Source organism: Cygnus atratus, chromosome 5 (genome assembly GCF_013377495.2).
Source record: "Cygnus atratus isolate AKBS03 ecotype Queensland, Australia chromosome 5, CAtr_DNAZoo_HiC_assembly, whole genome shotgun sequence".
Classification (NCBI taxonomy): domain Eukaryota; kingdom Metazoa; phylum Chordata; class Aves; order Anseriformes; family Anatidae; genus Cygnus; species Cygnus atratus.
Genome location: NC_066366.1, coordinates 27,636,442 through 27,656,358, shown reverse-complemented (window position 1 = coordinate 27,656,358; position 19,917 = coordinate 27,636,442). Strand labels below are relative to the sequence as shown.

General features: G+C 37.1%; 1 protein-coding gene across 2 annotated transcripts in view; it reads right to left on the bottom strand.

Moving 5' to 3' along the window:
• Window positions 1-19,917, bottom strand: part of PALS1 (protein associated with LIN7 1, MAGUK p55 family member) — a 51,142-nt gene that overhangs the window by 22,787 nt on the left and 8,438 nt on the right. Inside the window, exons 1-2 of one of the 2 annotated variants that reach the window (XM_035540027.2) lie at window positions 7,372-7,498; window positions 2,525-3,035 (exon numbers count right to left, since the gene is read on the bottom strand). In XM_035540027.2, coding sequence (XP_035395920.1) covers window positions 2,525-2,891 — 367 coding nt within the window. In that variant the 5' untranslated portion in view covers window positions 2,892-3,035; window positions 7,372-7,498. Of the gene's footprint in view, window positions 1-2,524; window positions 3,036-7,371; window positions 7,499-19,917 lie in introns of those variants that run through there. The other variant, XM_035540026.2, reaches the window with a different exon arrangement.

The following is a 19,917-nucleotide window of genomic DNA, read 5'->3' as shown; positions in this document are numbered from 1 at the left end:
CCAAAGCATCTCAGCAACCAGTTTATCTGAGACTGAGGAAGCATATTATTTCCAAGCCTTAAAAAAAAGTGTAGTGGAAAACAGATGTTATTGCACATAAAGCTCCTACTAATACCTATTCAGTTAAACACACATCAAAATTCTGTTGTTACTGTTACCAGGTTCAAAGAAGTGAGGCATTAGAGAACCTAACTTCTCTGTAACACCCCTTATGCACATAAATGATTTTATTCAATTATTTGTGAATTCTCTACTTCCCTTATGTATGCATGTACTTGAATCCTCAGACATATATGCACACAGGTTGGTAATACACATGCACACTGATCTGTAATACATACTCCATATAAGATACAAATCAATGTAGAATGATGGATATCTACTGTATAGCTGTAATAAGAAAATGCCCCTTCCTAGATACCTCTACATATTCTCCTCTTCAGTACTTTGCTAGTGCCTCCTATCTCACCCTTTCTTACAAATCTACCAGAGTACTCTCCTCCCCATCTAATTCCCCTCCACACTGAATCTTCATCTGTGCTGGAGGTAAAAGCCCTATATCAAATGATGATCCTTCAAGGAACAGCAAATACCCCTGCCCCCCATCAAGATACTTCAAGAAGAATCACAAAAAATGATTGAAATGCATAAAATGAAATTATTACCACTAAGCTAGAAATCACTTCCTTAGTAATTTGTTTAATTGTAAAAACATAAGCAAAAACACATGAAAATCTGGCTTTACTCATGACTAACTCTTTCTAGGTCCCTGTTTATGAATTCTAAATTATAGATTTTTTTTTGTAGTTTTGTTTTTGTTTTAAATAAACGCCGGGTAACAAGACTCCATTCTCTAGACATTCGCTATTGAAAGAGTTGTCTAGAAGAAAGAAGTTCAGTAAATGACTAACATCTGCATTTACTCACAGACAAGTCAGGGTTCTTTTGCAGAACGAGTCCATTTTAAATCGCAGACCAATTAACAATCCACTGTTTTTTTTTCTAAAGTCTTCTTTTGCAAGAAACATTGCAGTCTTTTTTTCCAGTAGACTATGAAATGGCTGGAATGCAATGGAGCACTGTGCAATATACTTATTAATCAAAAGACTGCCGGAGAAAAAATACGTAACTGCAGGGGAGGACCCGTGGTCGCTGCTTAACACATTAGATTAGAAAAAGAGCAAAAGAAAATAGCTGTGTTTATCACTTCAAATAAAAAGTAATGAACAAACTTAGTGATATTAAGTTGGCTTTATCATATATTACTACCACCAATACCTTAATTCTTAAGTTCTGTATAGATCTCTTTAGAGTACCTGATATGCTAGTGCTAGCTCTCTAATGTTCCATATACTACTTGAAACGCAGGACTAAGAAAACTGTTTTATCCAAAACGATTTCTAAAAGTTTGTTTATATTTATAAAACAATTTATAAGTAATCTTTGCCAAATGCATAAAAAAATAAGCAGGTTCTCCCCTCCAAAAAAGTTTTCATTGTAGTTACAAAAGGTTTACTTACTTGAAGCATCAGTTACTCATTTAACTAAATTAGCAGAATAAACAGTAGCGAACAAAATATTTTCTGCATCTAAGAGAATTACATTGCTGTGAACAAGCCAGCTAAATACTTAAATGCACATGTTCTAGATGTTCAGAAGTGTATTTCCACTAGGTCAGCTGTCTAAATCACATCTTGTTTTGATAACAAACATGCCCTTTGAAATTGTTTTAATTAAGCGTCCCATTTTGCCTTTATAAAAAGATCCTTTTTTTTTTTTTTTTTTAAGATGAAAAGATTAAAGGCTTGGCAAAGATATACCAAATTAGTTAGACATTAGCACTTATGAAACATTTTCAAAACTAAAACCACAGACAATTGGGTCAATGCTGTTATTTAAACCACTATATTTTGTGAAGATGTTATGGATTAACAAAAAAAGCTAAGCTAAAATCCATTTTTTTAAACATGAATCAATAACAGTAGTTTAACATCTTTGTAATTCATTAGCACCTGACAATTTTTATTTGGGTTTTGTTAACAAAGGTTAGAGATTTGTCAAGTGACTACTCAGGCTCACTTGGACAGCAAATGTGGAAATATGGGAAGAATCAGAAGCAGTATAGTTCAGAAATTCAGTAAAATCAAACAAAGTATGAAACATTTTATTGTACGAAACAACATGTTTATTCATTGCTTATTCTGGTCTGTCCTTCATCAAACATAACGAAATTCGGTGGCAGTTGCACAGTTTTCCCCACCCTAAGATGATAGAGACATCCAAGGAACCCATTAGTACTCCACAGTTTTTTTTAAATGCCCCCCAAATGGATCGGTTTTGAAAAGCCCCTTGCTGGAGAACATACCCTGATGGCTAAATGAAGAAAAACCTTAAGTCTGAAGGACCAGAAGACTTGGAATCCAAGTAGCAAGAATTAGCTAAACCGTGTTTTTAGTCACCTAGAAGAACGTTAACATTCAATTAAATATTTTCTCCATTACCCCATTTATTGCATTTTACCTACCTAGTGTCTTCACAGTATAATGAGGACTCTCCAAAACAATCCCTTCTTCTGTGTCAAATATCGGATTGTCTATTCCAGTTTTAGGAGGAATTTGTGCTAATTTCTTAAGCCTCATAGAAGCAGTAAGGTCCAGTTCTTGTTTCTTTCCCTCTTCTTCCCGTCTGCGCCTCATGTCCTCCTGCTGCTGACGGATTCGCTCAAGCTGAGCGCTCCGCCGCATGGGCATCATCCTGGAGCCCAAGTCCCCCGGGCAATCAACAGCCATTTCTCGGTGCTTCTGAGGTTCCTCAGGAGATGCAAGATCCACATTTTTTGTTTCACTGTCAGAATCTTCTGTGATGTGTCCATTCATATGAGAAGTTGTCATGATTATGCGTAATTATGCCTATTCTCTTCAGACAGAAATGCTATTAGGCCAGTTTTTGTTGTGATGCTGTGTAAAATCCATTATAACTTCAGTAATATTTCCCTTCCATCGCAAGGCAGTTGAAGAAGAATCCAGGACGAAAATCTAACGAAAGACATTCAAAGGAAGTTAGTCAGTAACTGTATTAATAACAAAACACCTAAGACAGTTTTTCAAGGCTCCAGACATGAGAACAATGGAACTTTCCCTCCACATTTACATAGTGCTTCTTCCCTTATTAAGAACTACAGAACCTTCACAAATCTGATTCAATCATTTTAGTAATTTTCATGTGCTGATATTAGAAAGAGCACTGTTAAAACTAATGCTAAAGTTCCTTATAAATCCATGTCAAAGCATTATATTTTTTGCATTTAACATACACAATTGCAAATTAGCAATTTCTGAAAGTTCTCAATCAGTTTTAACTTATCCTTTCACTCCTAAAAATTCCAACACAATCTATGCCTATGATCCTACAAACACTAAACACGAATAACTTGTTATAGACAACATGCTTACAAGAAGTTCAATAAACACGTAAAAATATTGGCGTCTATTGCTCAAAAATTGAAGTATTTTTATGTAAACACAGATTCCCAGGTTTTAGAGAAGACAGGTCTGGCACGGAGTTCTTCCAAAAGATACTATCTCAAGCAGTCTGGAGCTGCACTTACACAATTCCAAGTAGCCATAAAGTCTTAGGATAAGTTCACGTGAGCAGCTACTCTTAATACTTCCTGTAGATATGCACTAAAGCGGAAAGTATTAAATACAAGAGTAGAAATCTTCACACGTGCAAACACATGTATATTTGACAGTATACAGTAATTTACACAGGCAAGTAGTGACATTCCACTATACTCCAAATCCAGCCTTCCATCCTGATACGGTTTATCATTCCTGTTGATTCAGGCTAAAGAACATCGGTCTTCTGGTAAATGCAGCCACTTAACTCTTAAATATAACACTTCAGCTCTTAAATACAATGTATAGGTGTGTCTTACACCACATGGCCTTTTTCTTTCTGCTTTCTCTGTCACAAAGACATGGATATATCAATCTCAATATATCAAATTAGAAGGTAATAAAATTAATAAATAGTTGTACAGAGTTACAACTAGCAATTGTGCTTGAGTTTTTAAATTCCTTTTTATCAGGTTTCTTTTGCTATCTATTATTTACTGAGTCAAAAGAAATCATACAATCATTAAGGTTGGAAAAGACCTCCAAGGTCATCTGGTCCAACCATCCCCCTACCACCAATATCACCCACTAAACCATGTCCCTAAGCACCACGTCCAACCCTTCCTTAAACATCCCCAGGGACAGTAAGTCCACCACCACCCCGGGCAACCCTTTCCAATGCATACCTAAATACTACAAAGCATCTCGAAGTTGTATTACACAAAAACACTGCAAGCACCAAGACAAGCAAAAAAAAGTCAGACCAAATGTTTGTGTCTGGAGGAGGACAGGAAGGCTGGTTATGTTGTAATTAAGTTGAAAATTAAATAGCAATAGTACAGCTTTGGAGGAGCAGCAACAGACACTCCTACACAAGTTTCTGCCAGCTTGCAATTCTAAGAATGTACAGTTTTCTATTTTCATTAGTAGTATACAGCAACAGCAAAATTTTCTTCACTTGTTTCTTGCCTAACGACTACAACCAGTTATTCTCAAATATTCAACCAGTAAATCTGAAAGCATTTCTAGGTCATGAAAAATCTTTTTTGCCTTCTAAAGATGCTTAACTGCCCTGCACTGATATGCAAAATAAACAAAAATCAAGCAACCACCAAGAAAAGCCCATCAAAAGCTATACAGTATTGAGGCTAGTACTGCAAGTATTGCACAGTCAACTAGCGCCTGCAAAACTTTCTCTAAGCAAACAGCTTTTTGAAAAATGGAGTCAAAGTTTGTATTCAGGAAGAACACTGGCAAAATGGGGTCTCTGAAATTCAGAGAGAGGAAGATAAGAATTTAGTAAAAAGACCCTCAGAATGCCCAATTTCCCTTTCGACAAAGGCAATGTCATTGTACACAACTGCCCATTTTCAAAAACAAAGTCTCCCTGAGTAACATGAAATTGCAAAGAGCAGAGCTGTGAGTGGAAGATAATTCAAATTCTATTGCACGCACACAGTACTAGCTGCAACTTGGCTGAAGACTGAGCCCTTTGAAAGTTACATTCATCTATTTTCAACTCTGACAAGTTGACAAAAAGCTTACATTCCTCAGTCCACACACGATGACTAACAGGTGTCAAAACAATTTGAGGGAATGAATAATACTCATTTACTCAGCACCAAGGAAGTCAAAACTTTATCTAAGGATATGCAAGAAGTAAAATGCAACTTTAAAGATACCATCATAACACTTAGTGTGTAAGCTAAGTAATGTCACACTAAAGAATCTACACATCACAAAATAAAGTTACTGGCCAATATTTAAAAACTGATCAAAAATGTTGAAGGTGAGATTAGGTACATTTCCTCCATCAAATTTAAAATCATTAGCTACATAAAAAGAGTAGGTTTTGAGGTTAAATCAGAGAAAGGGCACAACCAAAACTTATGCATCTGTGTATATATAGATTTAGAAATTTAAACCCCTTTTGCATAGCAATGAACACTGAAGACCAGAGAAACAAAAACAATCTAAGGTAAACACTAGTAATAGACAAATACTAGTATTAGGCAAACATTAGTAATGTTGCTTACATTTTCAGCATAAACTCTATGCAAGATGCCAAGGGCATACAAATTCCTGAAAGACTAACTGAGACATAAGTGACTTGTAATAACTGCTACTCACTTTCAGTATATAAGATCTGAGTTAAGTCAGTTAAGAAAGAAACAAAAGTTAGGGAAAGCTAGAGTTCCACTGCAGTCACACTAACATCCATATTCAGGAAACAGACATCAAACATTAGGAGTTTCAGGAGCACTTTAAGTAGAAAATAATTTTGATATCCCAGAAAATTGGATGTCTCTTAAGCAAGCAATAAGCAGTACAGGCCAAGTAATCACACCCAGGTAATACAAAAGATACGAAACCCCACTTGTCAGGCAAGCTAAGATTTAACATTACCAAAATACCAAACCAACTCCCCCAAACCCTACCCCCTGAAAATATCTAGTTGGTAAAAGCAGAGGGATGCTGCATGTCTGGAATGCTGGAATAACTTCCTTTAATCAAAGGAATTGTGGTAATGGGCAACCCCCTCCAAATCTCAGTCCACTGTTCTTTCTGCTTTCTGAGGAGCACTTCACATATCACAAATCCTCACCACCAACAATTTTGGAAAAATGCTACCACCCAATTGCAACAAATTAAATAAGCACAAGGAAAAAATCTTCAGATTAACTCTGAAGTTTCCCTCTACAGCAGTCCTAAGGAATTTAAAATGTAAAACGTGACACCGGTAAAACGTTCGCTCATTCCTCAAATTAAGGCGTGGTATAGCTGAGGTTAAAAACAAGAATCAGCTTGAGGCAGACACCAGGAACAGAAAAAAAAATTACTCAAACCAATAAGCATTGCATCAGGTCTTAAGATGAATAATTACAGAAACTTCCAATGCATCATCTCGCAAGCACCATCTGTTTCCTCAACAGTATTTCATGATTAAGAGTCTTGGAACCCAATTACATAAAGGAAAACAGCACAAATCATTTTGTAAAGCATAAAATAACCTAATTGACAAGAATTCAAAATTGGAGTTTATAGTAGAAAATACTTTGCAGATCTCATATGAAGCTTAATAGTATCTGAAATACCTGATACAAACTTAAGCAGCTTGATGTGTTTCAAAAGCAAGTAAAAGTTGCAAACCCTAGGAAAGCTTGATATTGTTTTTCTTAATTTTCAAAAATTCTGTGATATGAAAAAAACTCTTACACTAATTTTGCAATATATTCAAGACTGACTTCTGCTATGATTATTTCCTTAAGTCTACAACATTTTACATCATTTCCTCTAAATAGATGTTGTACCGTAGTCTTGGTATTGGAAGAAAACGTTTCCTTCAATATCCAGCTGACTCTTACTTCTAATCACTTCAGTCCAGGGTTCATTAGAAAACCCGTCAAGCAGAGTAACTCAGCTCAACGCGTGTATTTCAAAGGGCTATCAGACATGCCGAAAGGTTTTAACATTCCACGCTCACTTCAATGTGCAAGGTATGTGGATCAACAGCAAAAAGGGCTAAGCCCTCGAAAGGAAAGCAATTTTGATTGTTGCTGCTTAGTTACATTTGTACAAGAGGAATCAGACTGTCAGCTCACAACATGAAAGCGTGAAGAAAATGGTGAAGTTTCAGATGCTTAGATTCAGTTTCATAAGCAGTATACATAAATTGCTTGCCATATAAACAAGGGGAATCGTGAGCACATTACTGTATTATTTTGGTATCACATGCAAGATTTGTGATTATTACCATTAATCAAAGAAGCCCTCTTCAGTGCCAAACGCCCACAAGAGCGGCCGGTCAGCGCGGCACAGGGCCGTGATGTTTGCCCCCCCGGCAGCAGCTGCAGCTCCTCATGCACACCACCAGCTCGGCATTCCTCTGCCATTCTCTGGAGCAGGACTGCTGGTTCCCATGGCGAGAGCTTTGTCTGCTCCTACCCAGCTCCTGCAAAGAGCTGCAGGACTCGCATCCTACGTGAGCTCTGCAGTGCTGCTCCTCAATGCGCTCGGCCTCTGCTCCTGCCATTTTGAGGCAGGGGCAGCTGCTCGCTCAGCTCTGGCTGGAATCGAGAGGATTACTCGAACCCTGAGGTGAAAAAGCACTTTTTGTGAGTCGCGTCGAGCTTGGTCAGCAGATGGCTAAAACCTCTCAGTACACAACAGTACCGACACCAGTAAAAACCTCTGAAGAACAGCACTTCAGCTGTCTGTTCTGTTCCTGTCGACCATCAGAAAATGCTCACAAGCCTTAGCGACTCAGGTGAGTGAAATCAAGTGAAGAGAGATGCAAGATGCACCACATAGATTAATTTTAATAATATATTTTAGCTCTGTTAGGTCTAAAGAAATCAAAGCCCCTCAGAATAAGCATGATCTAAATTTTAAGAAATTGAACAGGCCAATTTTCATAAAAGAAGCAATACAGAATTCATACAAATTATGAAGATATGAAATGAAGATATGAAGAGGGAGAACACAAATCTTATTTAAATTCATACTGATGTCTCAGTGAAAAACACACGTTGCATGCTCTATTAGCAACAATTTTCCTCGATTAGAATCTCAATAGCGAGACACTTCGATCTGTTAAAAGTGATAGCACAGGTCAAGCAGAACCACCACCCAAGAGGGTTTAGTCTTAACAAATTAGACTTTTTACTGTGGTATAAATGCTTTGGTCTCAGTTACAAAAAATTAAAGTGCTTCCAAAGTTGACTGAAATAAAAAACAGTTGTTGATAACACTAACGAACACCTTACCTGTCACACGATTCCCTTTGATTTAAATATACACTAGCATTTGCAATGCACATCAGCATTGTTTAATTTCTGCTTTTCAGACCAAATGAAAAATAGACATTTGGAGGAATAATGTTTCAGTTGGGATGTATACTAATACAGATGTATTAGGGGAGGGTATGACAGCAGAAAGAAATCGGAGCAGGCTTCAGGAATCTTATTTCCTGAATTCACTAGATACGGACCTCTGCCATGGTCACTTAAGGATATTTTTAAATTCAGAAATATCCTATTTGACCTTTGCTTTTGTTTTGCTATCCTATATCATTAATAAAGCTCTAACATAGTTTAACACTTTTTGCTCACTTAACCAGCAGCTACCCTTAGTGCTTACAAGACCTAAACGCTCCTTTAGCTGAAGAGTACAGCAGAGGGCAGTCTCTGCGCCAATTAACAAATGTGAAAAAAGAAACACATTCAGTTTCAAAAAGTAGCCCTCAGAAAGAATCAAAGTTATAGCTTATTAAATAGTCTGACATCCACTTACCCCCAAAACAGTACATAGATCTACTACTCCAGCATCCCACTACAGCTTAGATTAATAAGCTACAACTATGCACATATTTGAATACTCTAATCAAGTCTTTTACACCATTTGTCTACCCCACTCCGCAATTTTATATAAAGATGAAAGTGGACAACACTCATGTCTATGGGCTGCAATGAAAAGAAGATAAACAGTGAAAAAAATGATTTATCTTAATTGAACATTCATTCCAAATGTTTAGGAACCTAAAAGCATAACAAATGAAGAGTAAAGAAATTCCTAGAATTCCAAGGGATGTTAACAGATCTCACAGGACAGCCAGAAGCACGATAACAAGACAGTCATTTCTTATCACCTATTCACAGACAGTTAAGGCTTCAGACTTCATTGTCTTAAAAGTAAACATGCCTGTCCTTGTCTTAAACTTTAATTCTCTGTGAATTAAAAATACTGCTGCTATTTTTATTCTCTAAAAAGATTCCACACACACCCCCCACCCCATCCCCTTTAAATTGTACCTTTTTTGGCTTGGACTCAGGTCCTGGTCTCACTTTAATCCCCATGTTTTTTAAGCATTTTATTTTTAATGCCAATGCTTTTCACTGCTTCACTATGTAAAACAGCATTCATGGTAAATGCTCATGAGTACTAATATGCAAATGATACTTCCACTTCAGAGATGAAATGGAACCCAAACTATACTAATTCCAGATTAAATTCAAGACAATGTTCCATGATTTTACTTTTCATCCAACATATAATACAAAATGGCATTATTTTAATTATCCACAGGAAGTTGCTCTAAAGCTATTACTTACCATACTCTAGAGAAGGAAAAAATTCTTCCTTACTTCTGTTTTATTATTCTAATACCTGGTGAATCTGACAAACATGTTTAGAAACATCATATAGAGAAAAGGGGAAGACAGACATTCCTCACAGGTTTCCATCCCCAAATTCTGAAACGTTAGCTAATTCAACAGCCTTCAAAATGGCTAGATATAGGGACCAAGACTGTCTTTCAACTTCACGTTATCAAGCTTTGCAAGATCTCCCAACGTTATGCAAAGACGTGCTAGCCTTCCTCCTTAAGCTCTCTTCAACACCCATCCCCACCCCCAATATCAGGTGAATGGGTAAGAGCAGTGATTTCTTTTTTTTCCTGTTGAATTACTGTCCTTAATGCTTTAACCCGGTTAATTCCATCACTACGTTATTTGTAGTTATCAGGGGCGGGGAATAAAGATCTTCTGACATTTTTTTCTGTCCACAAAAATGAGTTGAAACTTCTAAATATTGAAATTCTGAAATACAGAAGACACAAAAACGACAGTTGATGATCTTTGCACTTTATAGACATCACAGTTACTTATTCACCACACCCCCAGAACAAACCAGATCTCATTTGAGCTCTTCTCTAGTTGTTTTAGAAAAAGTCATATAAGCTATTTTAGACACTCAGGTCTCTGATATCACAAATTTTTCATTCCTAAATTCATCTGAGACTATGGTGACAGTTACACTGAGCAAGTCTCAAACAATTTGCTGCATGAATTTTGGAAGTTTTCTTCTGAAGGACTTTCACTTCATGACCACAGTCCCCTAAGGTCTTCTCTAACACCATCTGTACTTGCTTTTCCTGGAGGACACTGTAAGCATACCAGCCACGCAATGGATGTCAGTTTTACTATGACAAAATTTCAATATTATTATTATGCTGAGATGAACAGTTAGACAAAAAGCCCTTACAGAAAAAAAAAGAAACCATGCCCTAACAGGATAAATGCCTTAGGTAGCTATGGCAAATATATCCCCAAAGAAATATGTGGTCACAATTGCAGTTTGCACAGAAGGATTACGTTCATGTGAATTTGTATCCATGAAATCTGCTGGAATGTTTCTCCCTCCTGAGAAGACAAGCAGCAAAGTCAGAACTCAGAATCTTGCAGACGGAAACAACCATTCAGAAGTTGCAAAGTTTTGTTGTTTCTTTGCCCTACGTCAGTCATGTTACTGAACATTTACAGACTATTTCTGTAATTTCTTTAAGGAAGTTACATGAATATGTTTGTGTACAGCTTTAACTTCCCAACTGCTAGCACAGAACAAACCTGACTAGGCTTTCAAGCGTGACCTAATTTTGGATCCCTCCAAACACAGATCTCACAGTTAATGAATTTATGACAAGTACCACAAAAAGAAAAACTGACTGTCAGCATGGTTCCTTGGCCTGCTAAGCTGAGTTTGCTGCTGCCAAAGACTGCTGTCCCATAACCCTCTCTCTTGATTGCTTCCTTACCCTCACCTCTTCTGGGTTGTACAGCCAACACCCTTTGATAGCTTTGATGCTTGTCAAACTCCTCTGCAAGTCACCTTAATTCACCAATACTGAAGAACCTTACAAGGTTTGTTTTTTTTCCTGTTTAGTTTTTGGTTGAAGCATCATGCTAAACTAAAGCTGCTCACAGTGACCCGAAAGGCAACAGCAAAGTGGCAGGAACAAGCGGCTGACACCAGGGAGGTGAGGATATGGACCAGCAGAAACGCCCGCCTCTGGCACCAGGGAGCCAAGTCTAATGAACCTCATCTCACAGAATCACGTTCTGTGAATTCATCCACATCCCCCCTAATCTCATCAACAGCTGATTTTGAAAGTGTTTTTCATTCTACTAAAGAAACAAAATGACAAAAAAAAACACCCCCGAAAGACCACACACCTACAACCACTGGCATTTCTTTCTGATGTAAAAAGGATGGTGAAAGAATGTTAGTCTCTCTTAAATGGCATAACCTGAGACAAATTTCCAAACACAGTAGGTGTAAAGGACTGAAACACATGTATTTATCTTGAAGCATGTTTACTCCCAAACAAAAATGGTAAATTGAACACCCATGTCTTGAAAGGATTGTTAAAGAAGGTCTTACTGAAAAGTGAACATCTCTGTACATTCATAGATCTTAAGGAAGACTTGTAGAAAAACACTTTACAAAAAGTGTGAGATTACACCACAAGGTGTGAAAAGAGATCCTTTGTAAATAACCTACATTGCTAGACTTCATAATAAAAATGCACAAGAAAGCTACACAAAGGCTATAAAAACATAACAATTGAGGCCTTTTATACCTTTTAAAAACAGTTTTTCTCCCTCCTGTTAAATGTAAGTGGACTCTTGGGCCTAATTTTAGCAATCAATTACAAAAATTAAAATAAAACCCTGATGGGAACACACACACTTCTGCAAATTGAACACACAAACATAATAAGCACTGAGGCTGCAGAGCTCTGTCACAGTTCAACTTTTTTGCTAAATTAAAAAAAATAAATTCAGTTTCTGAAAATTTGTTTATGTAGACATTATTAAACATTAGAAAACTGAAGAAGTCACAGGAATGCAAGACTTCCTTCTGTGTGAAGAGAGGCAAACTTATTTCACATGTAGAGGTACAATAATCCTGCCTAGAAAGCCATGTCATCGCTTGATCTCTTGAACTAGGGTATTAAACTTCACTATACAAGTCAGGGGAAAACACTACTAACTTGTGCTTCTAACACACAAAATTCTCAATCATCTTGAGAAGTTTCACAGAATGACTGAGTTTGGAAGGGACCTCTGGAGGTCAGCCGGTTCCATCCCCTGCTCACGCTGGGACAACTAGAGCAGGTTGCCAAGGACCATGTCCAGGTGGCTTTTGAAGATCTCCAAGCAGGGTGACTCCACAACATCTGGGCACCTTGTGTCAGTGCTCCATCACCCACACAACATGGAAGTGCTTCCTGATGTTCAGACCGAAACTCCTCTGTCCCAGTTTGTGCACATGGACTCTTCCTGGCACTGAACACCACCGAAGAGAGCCTGGCTCAGTCTTCTTTGCATCCTTCCCTCAGGTATTTATTGATAAGAATTGATAAGAGCCCCCTTGAGCCTCCTCTTTGTCAGGCTAAATGGTCCCAGCTCTCTCAGCCTTTCCTCACAGACTAGGTGCTCTTGTCCTTCATCATCTTGGTGCCCTCTATCCAGTACATCCGTGTGCACCAGTAAAGTGGATAAACAGTGAAAGATATGCTAATCTGTATTTTACACTTGCTTATATTAACTAGTGCACAACTATTCATTCAAAAAGAAAAGTATAGAGTTTGCTGAATCATTAGAACTTTGATACATTTTAGTGTCTGACAATTAAAACTAGCTCCATAAACTTTTATTACATGCTGATATCCACTTCAATAACGATCACCCAGCAAAGTAAATTTTAACAGCATGAGAAGATGGAAATCAAAATTCAGGAACAGCCAGTCAGTCTTCAAAGTTTTCTGAAGAAGTTCAAAATTCACTGATTTGCCCCACCTTACCTTTCATGCACATTTTTTACTGTTATAATACCTGAAACAAATTTCTCAACATAGGAGTAGAAAACTAGTAAGATATTTGAACATCACCTCTACCTGAAGTAAATGTGCATAAAAACTAAGTTAAATCAAAATTTAGTGGATGCAAGATAATAAAATTTTTCCATAACAGATAAATTTTTCCTCTCAGTGTGGATGTCAGATATCAGCAATTCAGACATTTCATAAGGGGAAAACGGAAGAGAAGAGGAACAGCTTCAACTAATACAGGGCATCCTTGCATTTTGCCACTCAATGAAGTAAATCATACGGGTATTATACAAAAGGGCACTGAACAATAAGAACACATTCAAAGAAGTTATTGAGCAATGCTTAGAAGAATCAATCACACACCTAAACCCTTAAATACTTAAAGATTAAGTTTGTACAAGCTCTACATACCAGTGATGCAAGCACGGTTATATGCATTACACCAACATAGCTGATAAATCTCTTAAAACAAACAAAAACACACATTCTATTGCTCCAATATTTTAAACTCAGTCATCAGATACTTCTGAATCAGACAGTAAGAACTCAGTGTCCCAAAATAATCCTGCTGACAAACATAAAACTGTCATCTATAGCCACTTTAGGCAGCAGTAACTTCACTAATTGCTATTTAGTTTTAGTTTCATAGTATTGACTGCTTTGGAAGTTTGAGCTTCATAAGAACACACTGACACCATCCAACTGAATATAAAGTGCTATTTAAATCAATACCTTAGAGCCAAATTTCCCATAGCTAAGCTTATCTAAGAATGTAAGCTGCATATTTGGCAGTTCTGCTTTGGGTTAAAGAATAAAGCCTTCAGTAAATTAGTGTTTAACAGGTTTTAAAGTTTTAGTTTTATACTAATCCTCTGAATAAAAAAACGCCACAACACTCAAGGCATTTGTGATGATCCGGTATGCTGCCCTCTCATGCAGAGACCACATAGATAGATGATTTCCACTAAAGGCAAAGAAAAATCAGTAATCTAATACCAGTCTCGTGTACTCACTGCATTAATGACACTCGTGACACTGAAGCATTCACGAAAACAGTATTACAATTACGAAGCTACCCCGTACAAAATAATTTACTAAAATATGCTGCAAATATTGGCATTCACCATTATGTCTGGAACAATGATGCAGACAGGACAACTTGAAAAACTGTCAGCACTTTTGCCCCAAACCCTGGCATTCTTGCCCTGTTGCCAAACCATGTGTCAAGACTTCACTTGTTGCTTCCACAGACCACTGCTAGAAGTTACTCACAGTATGAATGCTGGATGGAATGGATCTTGTTTTTCTATGAGAAAATCCAAAGAAATGAAAATTCAGGGGAGGAAAAAGGGAAGAGTCTAGACCTGCATGATATGGAGAGAAGCTCCCAACTGGAGAAACTTGAGTAATTTTTCGTTGAAGCAATAATCACAAGAATAACAAAGCTCAATTACCTGAAATTTCCTGCCTGTATTAAAAGCAGAATCCACTGTCAATGAACAAGGCTAAGATGCCAAAACTGAGACGGCAAGATCACTAAGTGGTTGCATGGCTCAGTGCCAGTATCATCATTTCTATATGCCCCTCAGGAAGCTGCCGCTGTCATTACACAGTTTTTCAGATCAAAGAGGTCAGCCAAATGGTAACAGTAAATAATAACAGCTGTGATCCACTGGTAGAGGAAAAATTCTGTATCCTCTGTATGACAGGGATATAGAAAGAAAAGAGTATTGTCTCTATTCAGGTAAAAGAAATGATGAAAAATAAACTGAAAATATAAGTGGAAATTGAAAACAATCTAGTTTGATGCATCTACCTTGTAAGCAACAGAAAAAAGCAACCGAGTTTGCAGATGAAATTTCTCATATCACTGTGAAGTGTCACAGCTGTAAGAACAGCACACCAGTCTACTCAGGTCTCATTGCAGTTGCCCTAAAAAACAGCCTGGTTAGCAAAAGAGATTTCAGTTGAGAAAATTCATCCAGATCCTAACCATGAAATTGTGGTATTAAGACTAGGATTAGAAATTTAGTGTCCCACTTACACATCGGAGCTTTTGTGCTCTGGCAAATATGAGAGCCATAAAATGTATTAGAATGCAATCCACTAATGTCATCTGATGCAAATAATGCTACTGTTTTAGCAGTATTTTCTTGCTATCTATTTTAAATTAGTGTTATTAGTGTTATTTGTATTTACAGTTTTTATTTTATTTGTAGTTTTATTAGTGTTATTACATTTGTAATTTATATTTATAATAAGAGGTATTTTTCCAGGTGTTTTACATAACATTATGAGGAAAATACTAGATCCTTTCTATTAAAAAGGAGATTAGACTACTCTCTACTAGGATAGCAAACTTAATTTACAGAAGATGGGAAGTTTCAGCTTTCTTTATGCAAACAAAACAAGGCACAACTTCACCTGGAACAGTTTTTGCTCATTTTCTTTGAAAGAGCCAAAAGCATCTGAAGATCAGTACTGTAAATTAGTCAGGACACACCAAGGTGCTTGAGCAGGGGGTTGGACCAGATGACCTCCAGAGGCCCCTTCCAATCTCAGCCAGTCTGTGATTGTGTGATTCTGTTTGCACATGAAACAAAGTAAGGAAGTACACAAAAGGTATGTACAGATAAGGAACAGCCTGCAGAAGTCAAACCATCCACTTTTAATTTAAAGAACAACGGGCTATTCAAGAAGAGTTAGAATAAAAAATGGTTTGCTTACTGAAGACATGACTTCAAGATTTTACACTGAGTACAATGTATAAAAGGATTCAAATATTTGCAAAAAATGGAGAATGGATTTAGAATAGATCTAAATACAAGGAAATAATTTTAGTCAACCCATCATACAGCTACAGTATCTAAACACAACTGTTATGGAGATGCTGCTGACTCTCTTCATTTCCCAGCTCAAGGAGAAGTGTCAGGACCTCAGATTATCTCAACAAATTTTTTCAACTAATAAATAAAAAGAACCACCAGAGAAACGGGTGAGTGTAATCAAGAGGTCTGACGTGACTGCAAGTCAATTAACAAAAGTTTTCTAACATAGTTTTCAAAGTACCACCTCAGTATAATGGCTGCAACGAAATACATTGTAAATCTGCAATAAAAGCATTGTACAGTCAACATTCCCAATAAGCAGGAATGGATGGGGATACTTTGCATAATGGCAAAGCCTGCAGGTACGATGTCAGAGGACAGGACAGAGGCAAAAAATAAAAAGCAAGTGACACTGAAGTGCTTGGCTCCAGCACAACTGGCAGTGACCTGAAAATAATAAACCATGCTGAATATAACTTCTCTCTGTTCTGTGCCAACCAGGCTCTCCATGTTCTTGATGACTTCTTACCTCAGACACCTGCATTTTTATCACAAGTAAAAAGAAATAACAGTGCTCTTACAACAGGATGCTCTCTCCAACTCCAGTGCATACCAGAGGGTTCTGCAGGGTCCTGTCCAGGTTGCAGGCTATTGTCCAGACACCTGCCTGAAATTCTTCCACTCACTAGCATACGCAACTGTTGTTCCTGTAGACACCATACTGTGTAACTGTGAAGCCATCTAATATGGTCTTTCAGGTAAAGCTGGGCAGACTAAAAATACTACTAATGCAGAATTTTGTCTCAGAATTGAAATGTCACCTTTAAGCCCATAAAATAAATTTTGGAAATGCAAGTCTTTGCACTTTAAAGTTCAACTGAACCTAGAAATCAAGAGTAGTGGAGAAATGATGCAGTATTCATCTTCTAGTCAGCCTGACAGGTTAGCCCAGCAGGTACTCCGAACAGTGCTGACACCTTACTTGAACGCAGCTCCTCTGATGACTGTTCTCATGCCTCACAGACAGAGGTTCTCCTTTAGCTGCTCTGCACATCATTTTCTTTTCCACCACCCGTCTGAGCACTTGGTACGTACTTTCTATGCGATGACAGAAGGAAAAAAAAGCAAGGTTCCAAGATTATGCTTTCTAATTTTACACTGAAATTCTTGCCCTAATGAAGCATTTGATTACTGAGATTTTTTCTTTAGAAGAAAAAACAACCCCCCAACTTAAAAAAAACCTGCAGATACTTTCTTGAACAATCCCAGAACATCACAGAGACTCTAGCATTTTACCTGGAACCTGAGCACATAAAACATCAGCCACTCTTTCAAATAGTGTCAGAAAAATGCTGGCCTCCTGAACAAAAGCTGCAACACTGTTCACATGCCAATTACTCAGAGCAATCAACTGGCAAGTCTGGTCACTGGGTTTAACCTTTAGTGCCAAATCAACCATGTTAGTCAGGCAAATTGCAGCAAGTATATCTGATTTTCTCCGAGTTTCGACAGAGCTTCTAAATTTTATCATTGCTTCTTACCATCAGCAACTTAAGAGCCAATTAATTTTTGGATATAGATTACCTGTTGTCCATAGTTTTGCTTTGCCACTTGAAATTGAATTGCTACAATGCAATTTAGGTCAAGTCATACCTTAAATCCATTTGAAAATGATCCAAAACAGCAGCCATTAGCGATTCTCAGTGGAAACAGACAAATCACCCAGGAACCCCAACACCTACAATAACGCCTTCAAGTTTTCCAAGTCATGTCTATGGTCTTTGCTTTTAAAGCTGCAGAAATTTGCAACTTTTCGGATCAAATCAACCATTTAGTCCTTCTGACATATCTGTTCAATAGGGACATTCTGTTAAATAAAATGGCTTTATTCCACTTGGTTTAAAGAAAGAGTTTGGGAGGAATTGTATTCCTCTGGTTCCCAGAGACTGCAAATCCTCTCAGCAATGCAAGCAGACTGAAGTTTTGCTCCACTACTACAAAGCCTACAACACCTGCAGTAGCAACATTTTTTTTTTTTCTCCAGAGAGAGCATAATAAATCAAAACTAGGAATGTTCAGGTATCTCACAGCTTGGGATACAGATGGCCAGATTTCATTTACTACTTTCAGAAGTTTTGAGCTTGAAACTAAAGATTCACATTCACTTTTCCAACTGATCAGTCAGTTGTAATATACTTATCTACTTGGGATGTATTTTCAACCTGATACCAGCTGACATTTTGCATTAGAAGAGAGAAACATTTACTCAGATTTCTCTAGAGCGTATAACTGAATATAATCACCATTCATAACCTTTCTGTTCTTGATTCTACATTTATAAAATTCTACATCATTAAAAAGATATAATCATTTCCAGTAGACATTCAAGAGTTTAAAAACATGCTGAGTTTCAGAAGAAAACATTAACAATTTAAGTACTGAAATCTGAATCTATTAGGTGAGGTCAATCAGTGAGATTTATGAATACCTTGTAATCATTTTAACTCAACTCTAATCATTTTAAGTATGCATTTACATTCTTTGAAGACCAGTTCTGGAATTTTGAATACAAATAAAGGGTATTTATTAGTAAACTAAGCTTTAACCAACTAAACACATGAACATGTTTCTGCATCGTTCTTGTTCCTCTAAACTTTAAGCATCCATTCAAATAGTATCCATACATAATATTTCAGAGCCTTACTTTCAGTTATAAGTTTTTTGTTCGTTTTTAAACTGATGTCTCTATTTTGCTTTTGGTTCTGCACACACAGGGGTCGTATATAGCTAACTAATGCAATGCATTTCTGGATGATGGTACACTACATATATGGAAAACAAAGCCAGTACAAATTTTACCTTCTGAATAAAATTTTTCAGAAATCTAATATTACTGTATTCTTACAGTTTTATGATATACAGTAATATTATGATATACTAATCCTTAATACCTGGAATTGTGTAATGGTCAGCAGTAAAATGCTCGACTGTTTATCGGTTTCTCAAAGTACAGGTTTGAAGTTAGATGTGGAACTTGTTGCAAAGAATCATAAAATAATGCAAATTATTATTTTTCCTTGCATTATTTTTTTTTCCAAATAAAGAAGAAAATAATGCTGCATAATAGGCTGAGCTGAAGGAACAGCAAGCTTAAAGATGTTGATAGACAAGCTCTAGCAAATCTTGTTGTAGCAGATTAAGTTACTATCCTCAGCTGTAGACTCTGCTCCTGTCAGAAGTCACTGATCCCAAAAGCAGAGCTGGCAGAAGGGAATGCGTGCTGACACCTCAGCCACTTCAGTACTAAAAGACTGGCATCTTTGTTTGGGTCCTCTCCCTCAGACATTACACTATGAACTTCAACAACTGAGGCGGCAAGCACTTTTGCCATTTCTGCAAGGGCCGAAATACAGCAGAGGAGCTGAACATGAAAAGGTAAAAGAAGAAAAAAGACAAACCACCAAATATGGCAAGATTTCCCAGAGCTATAGCTGTAAGCTAAATTGCTTGTGAAGTAACTAGAATCAGATGTGCCACTTGTCACAAAGTCATTCAAGAAAATAAATACCAAAAAGTGAGGAAAAGTAACATGTAAACTGTTAAGCAATTAGTTATTAAGTTGAACCGGCACTGATTAGTCATATTATGTACTTCAGAAGCTAAATATTGAACTTCAAATTAGCTTTAAGAAATCAAGAACTGAAGTCTTGCATGGAATTTTAATTATTGCATTAAGTCCTAACAACAGAAGTTATAAACAGCTCTAACGCACATAATACCAAAAGAACAGTGTTAAATAACC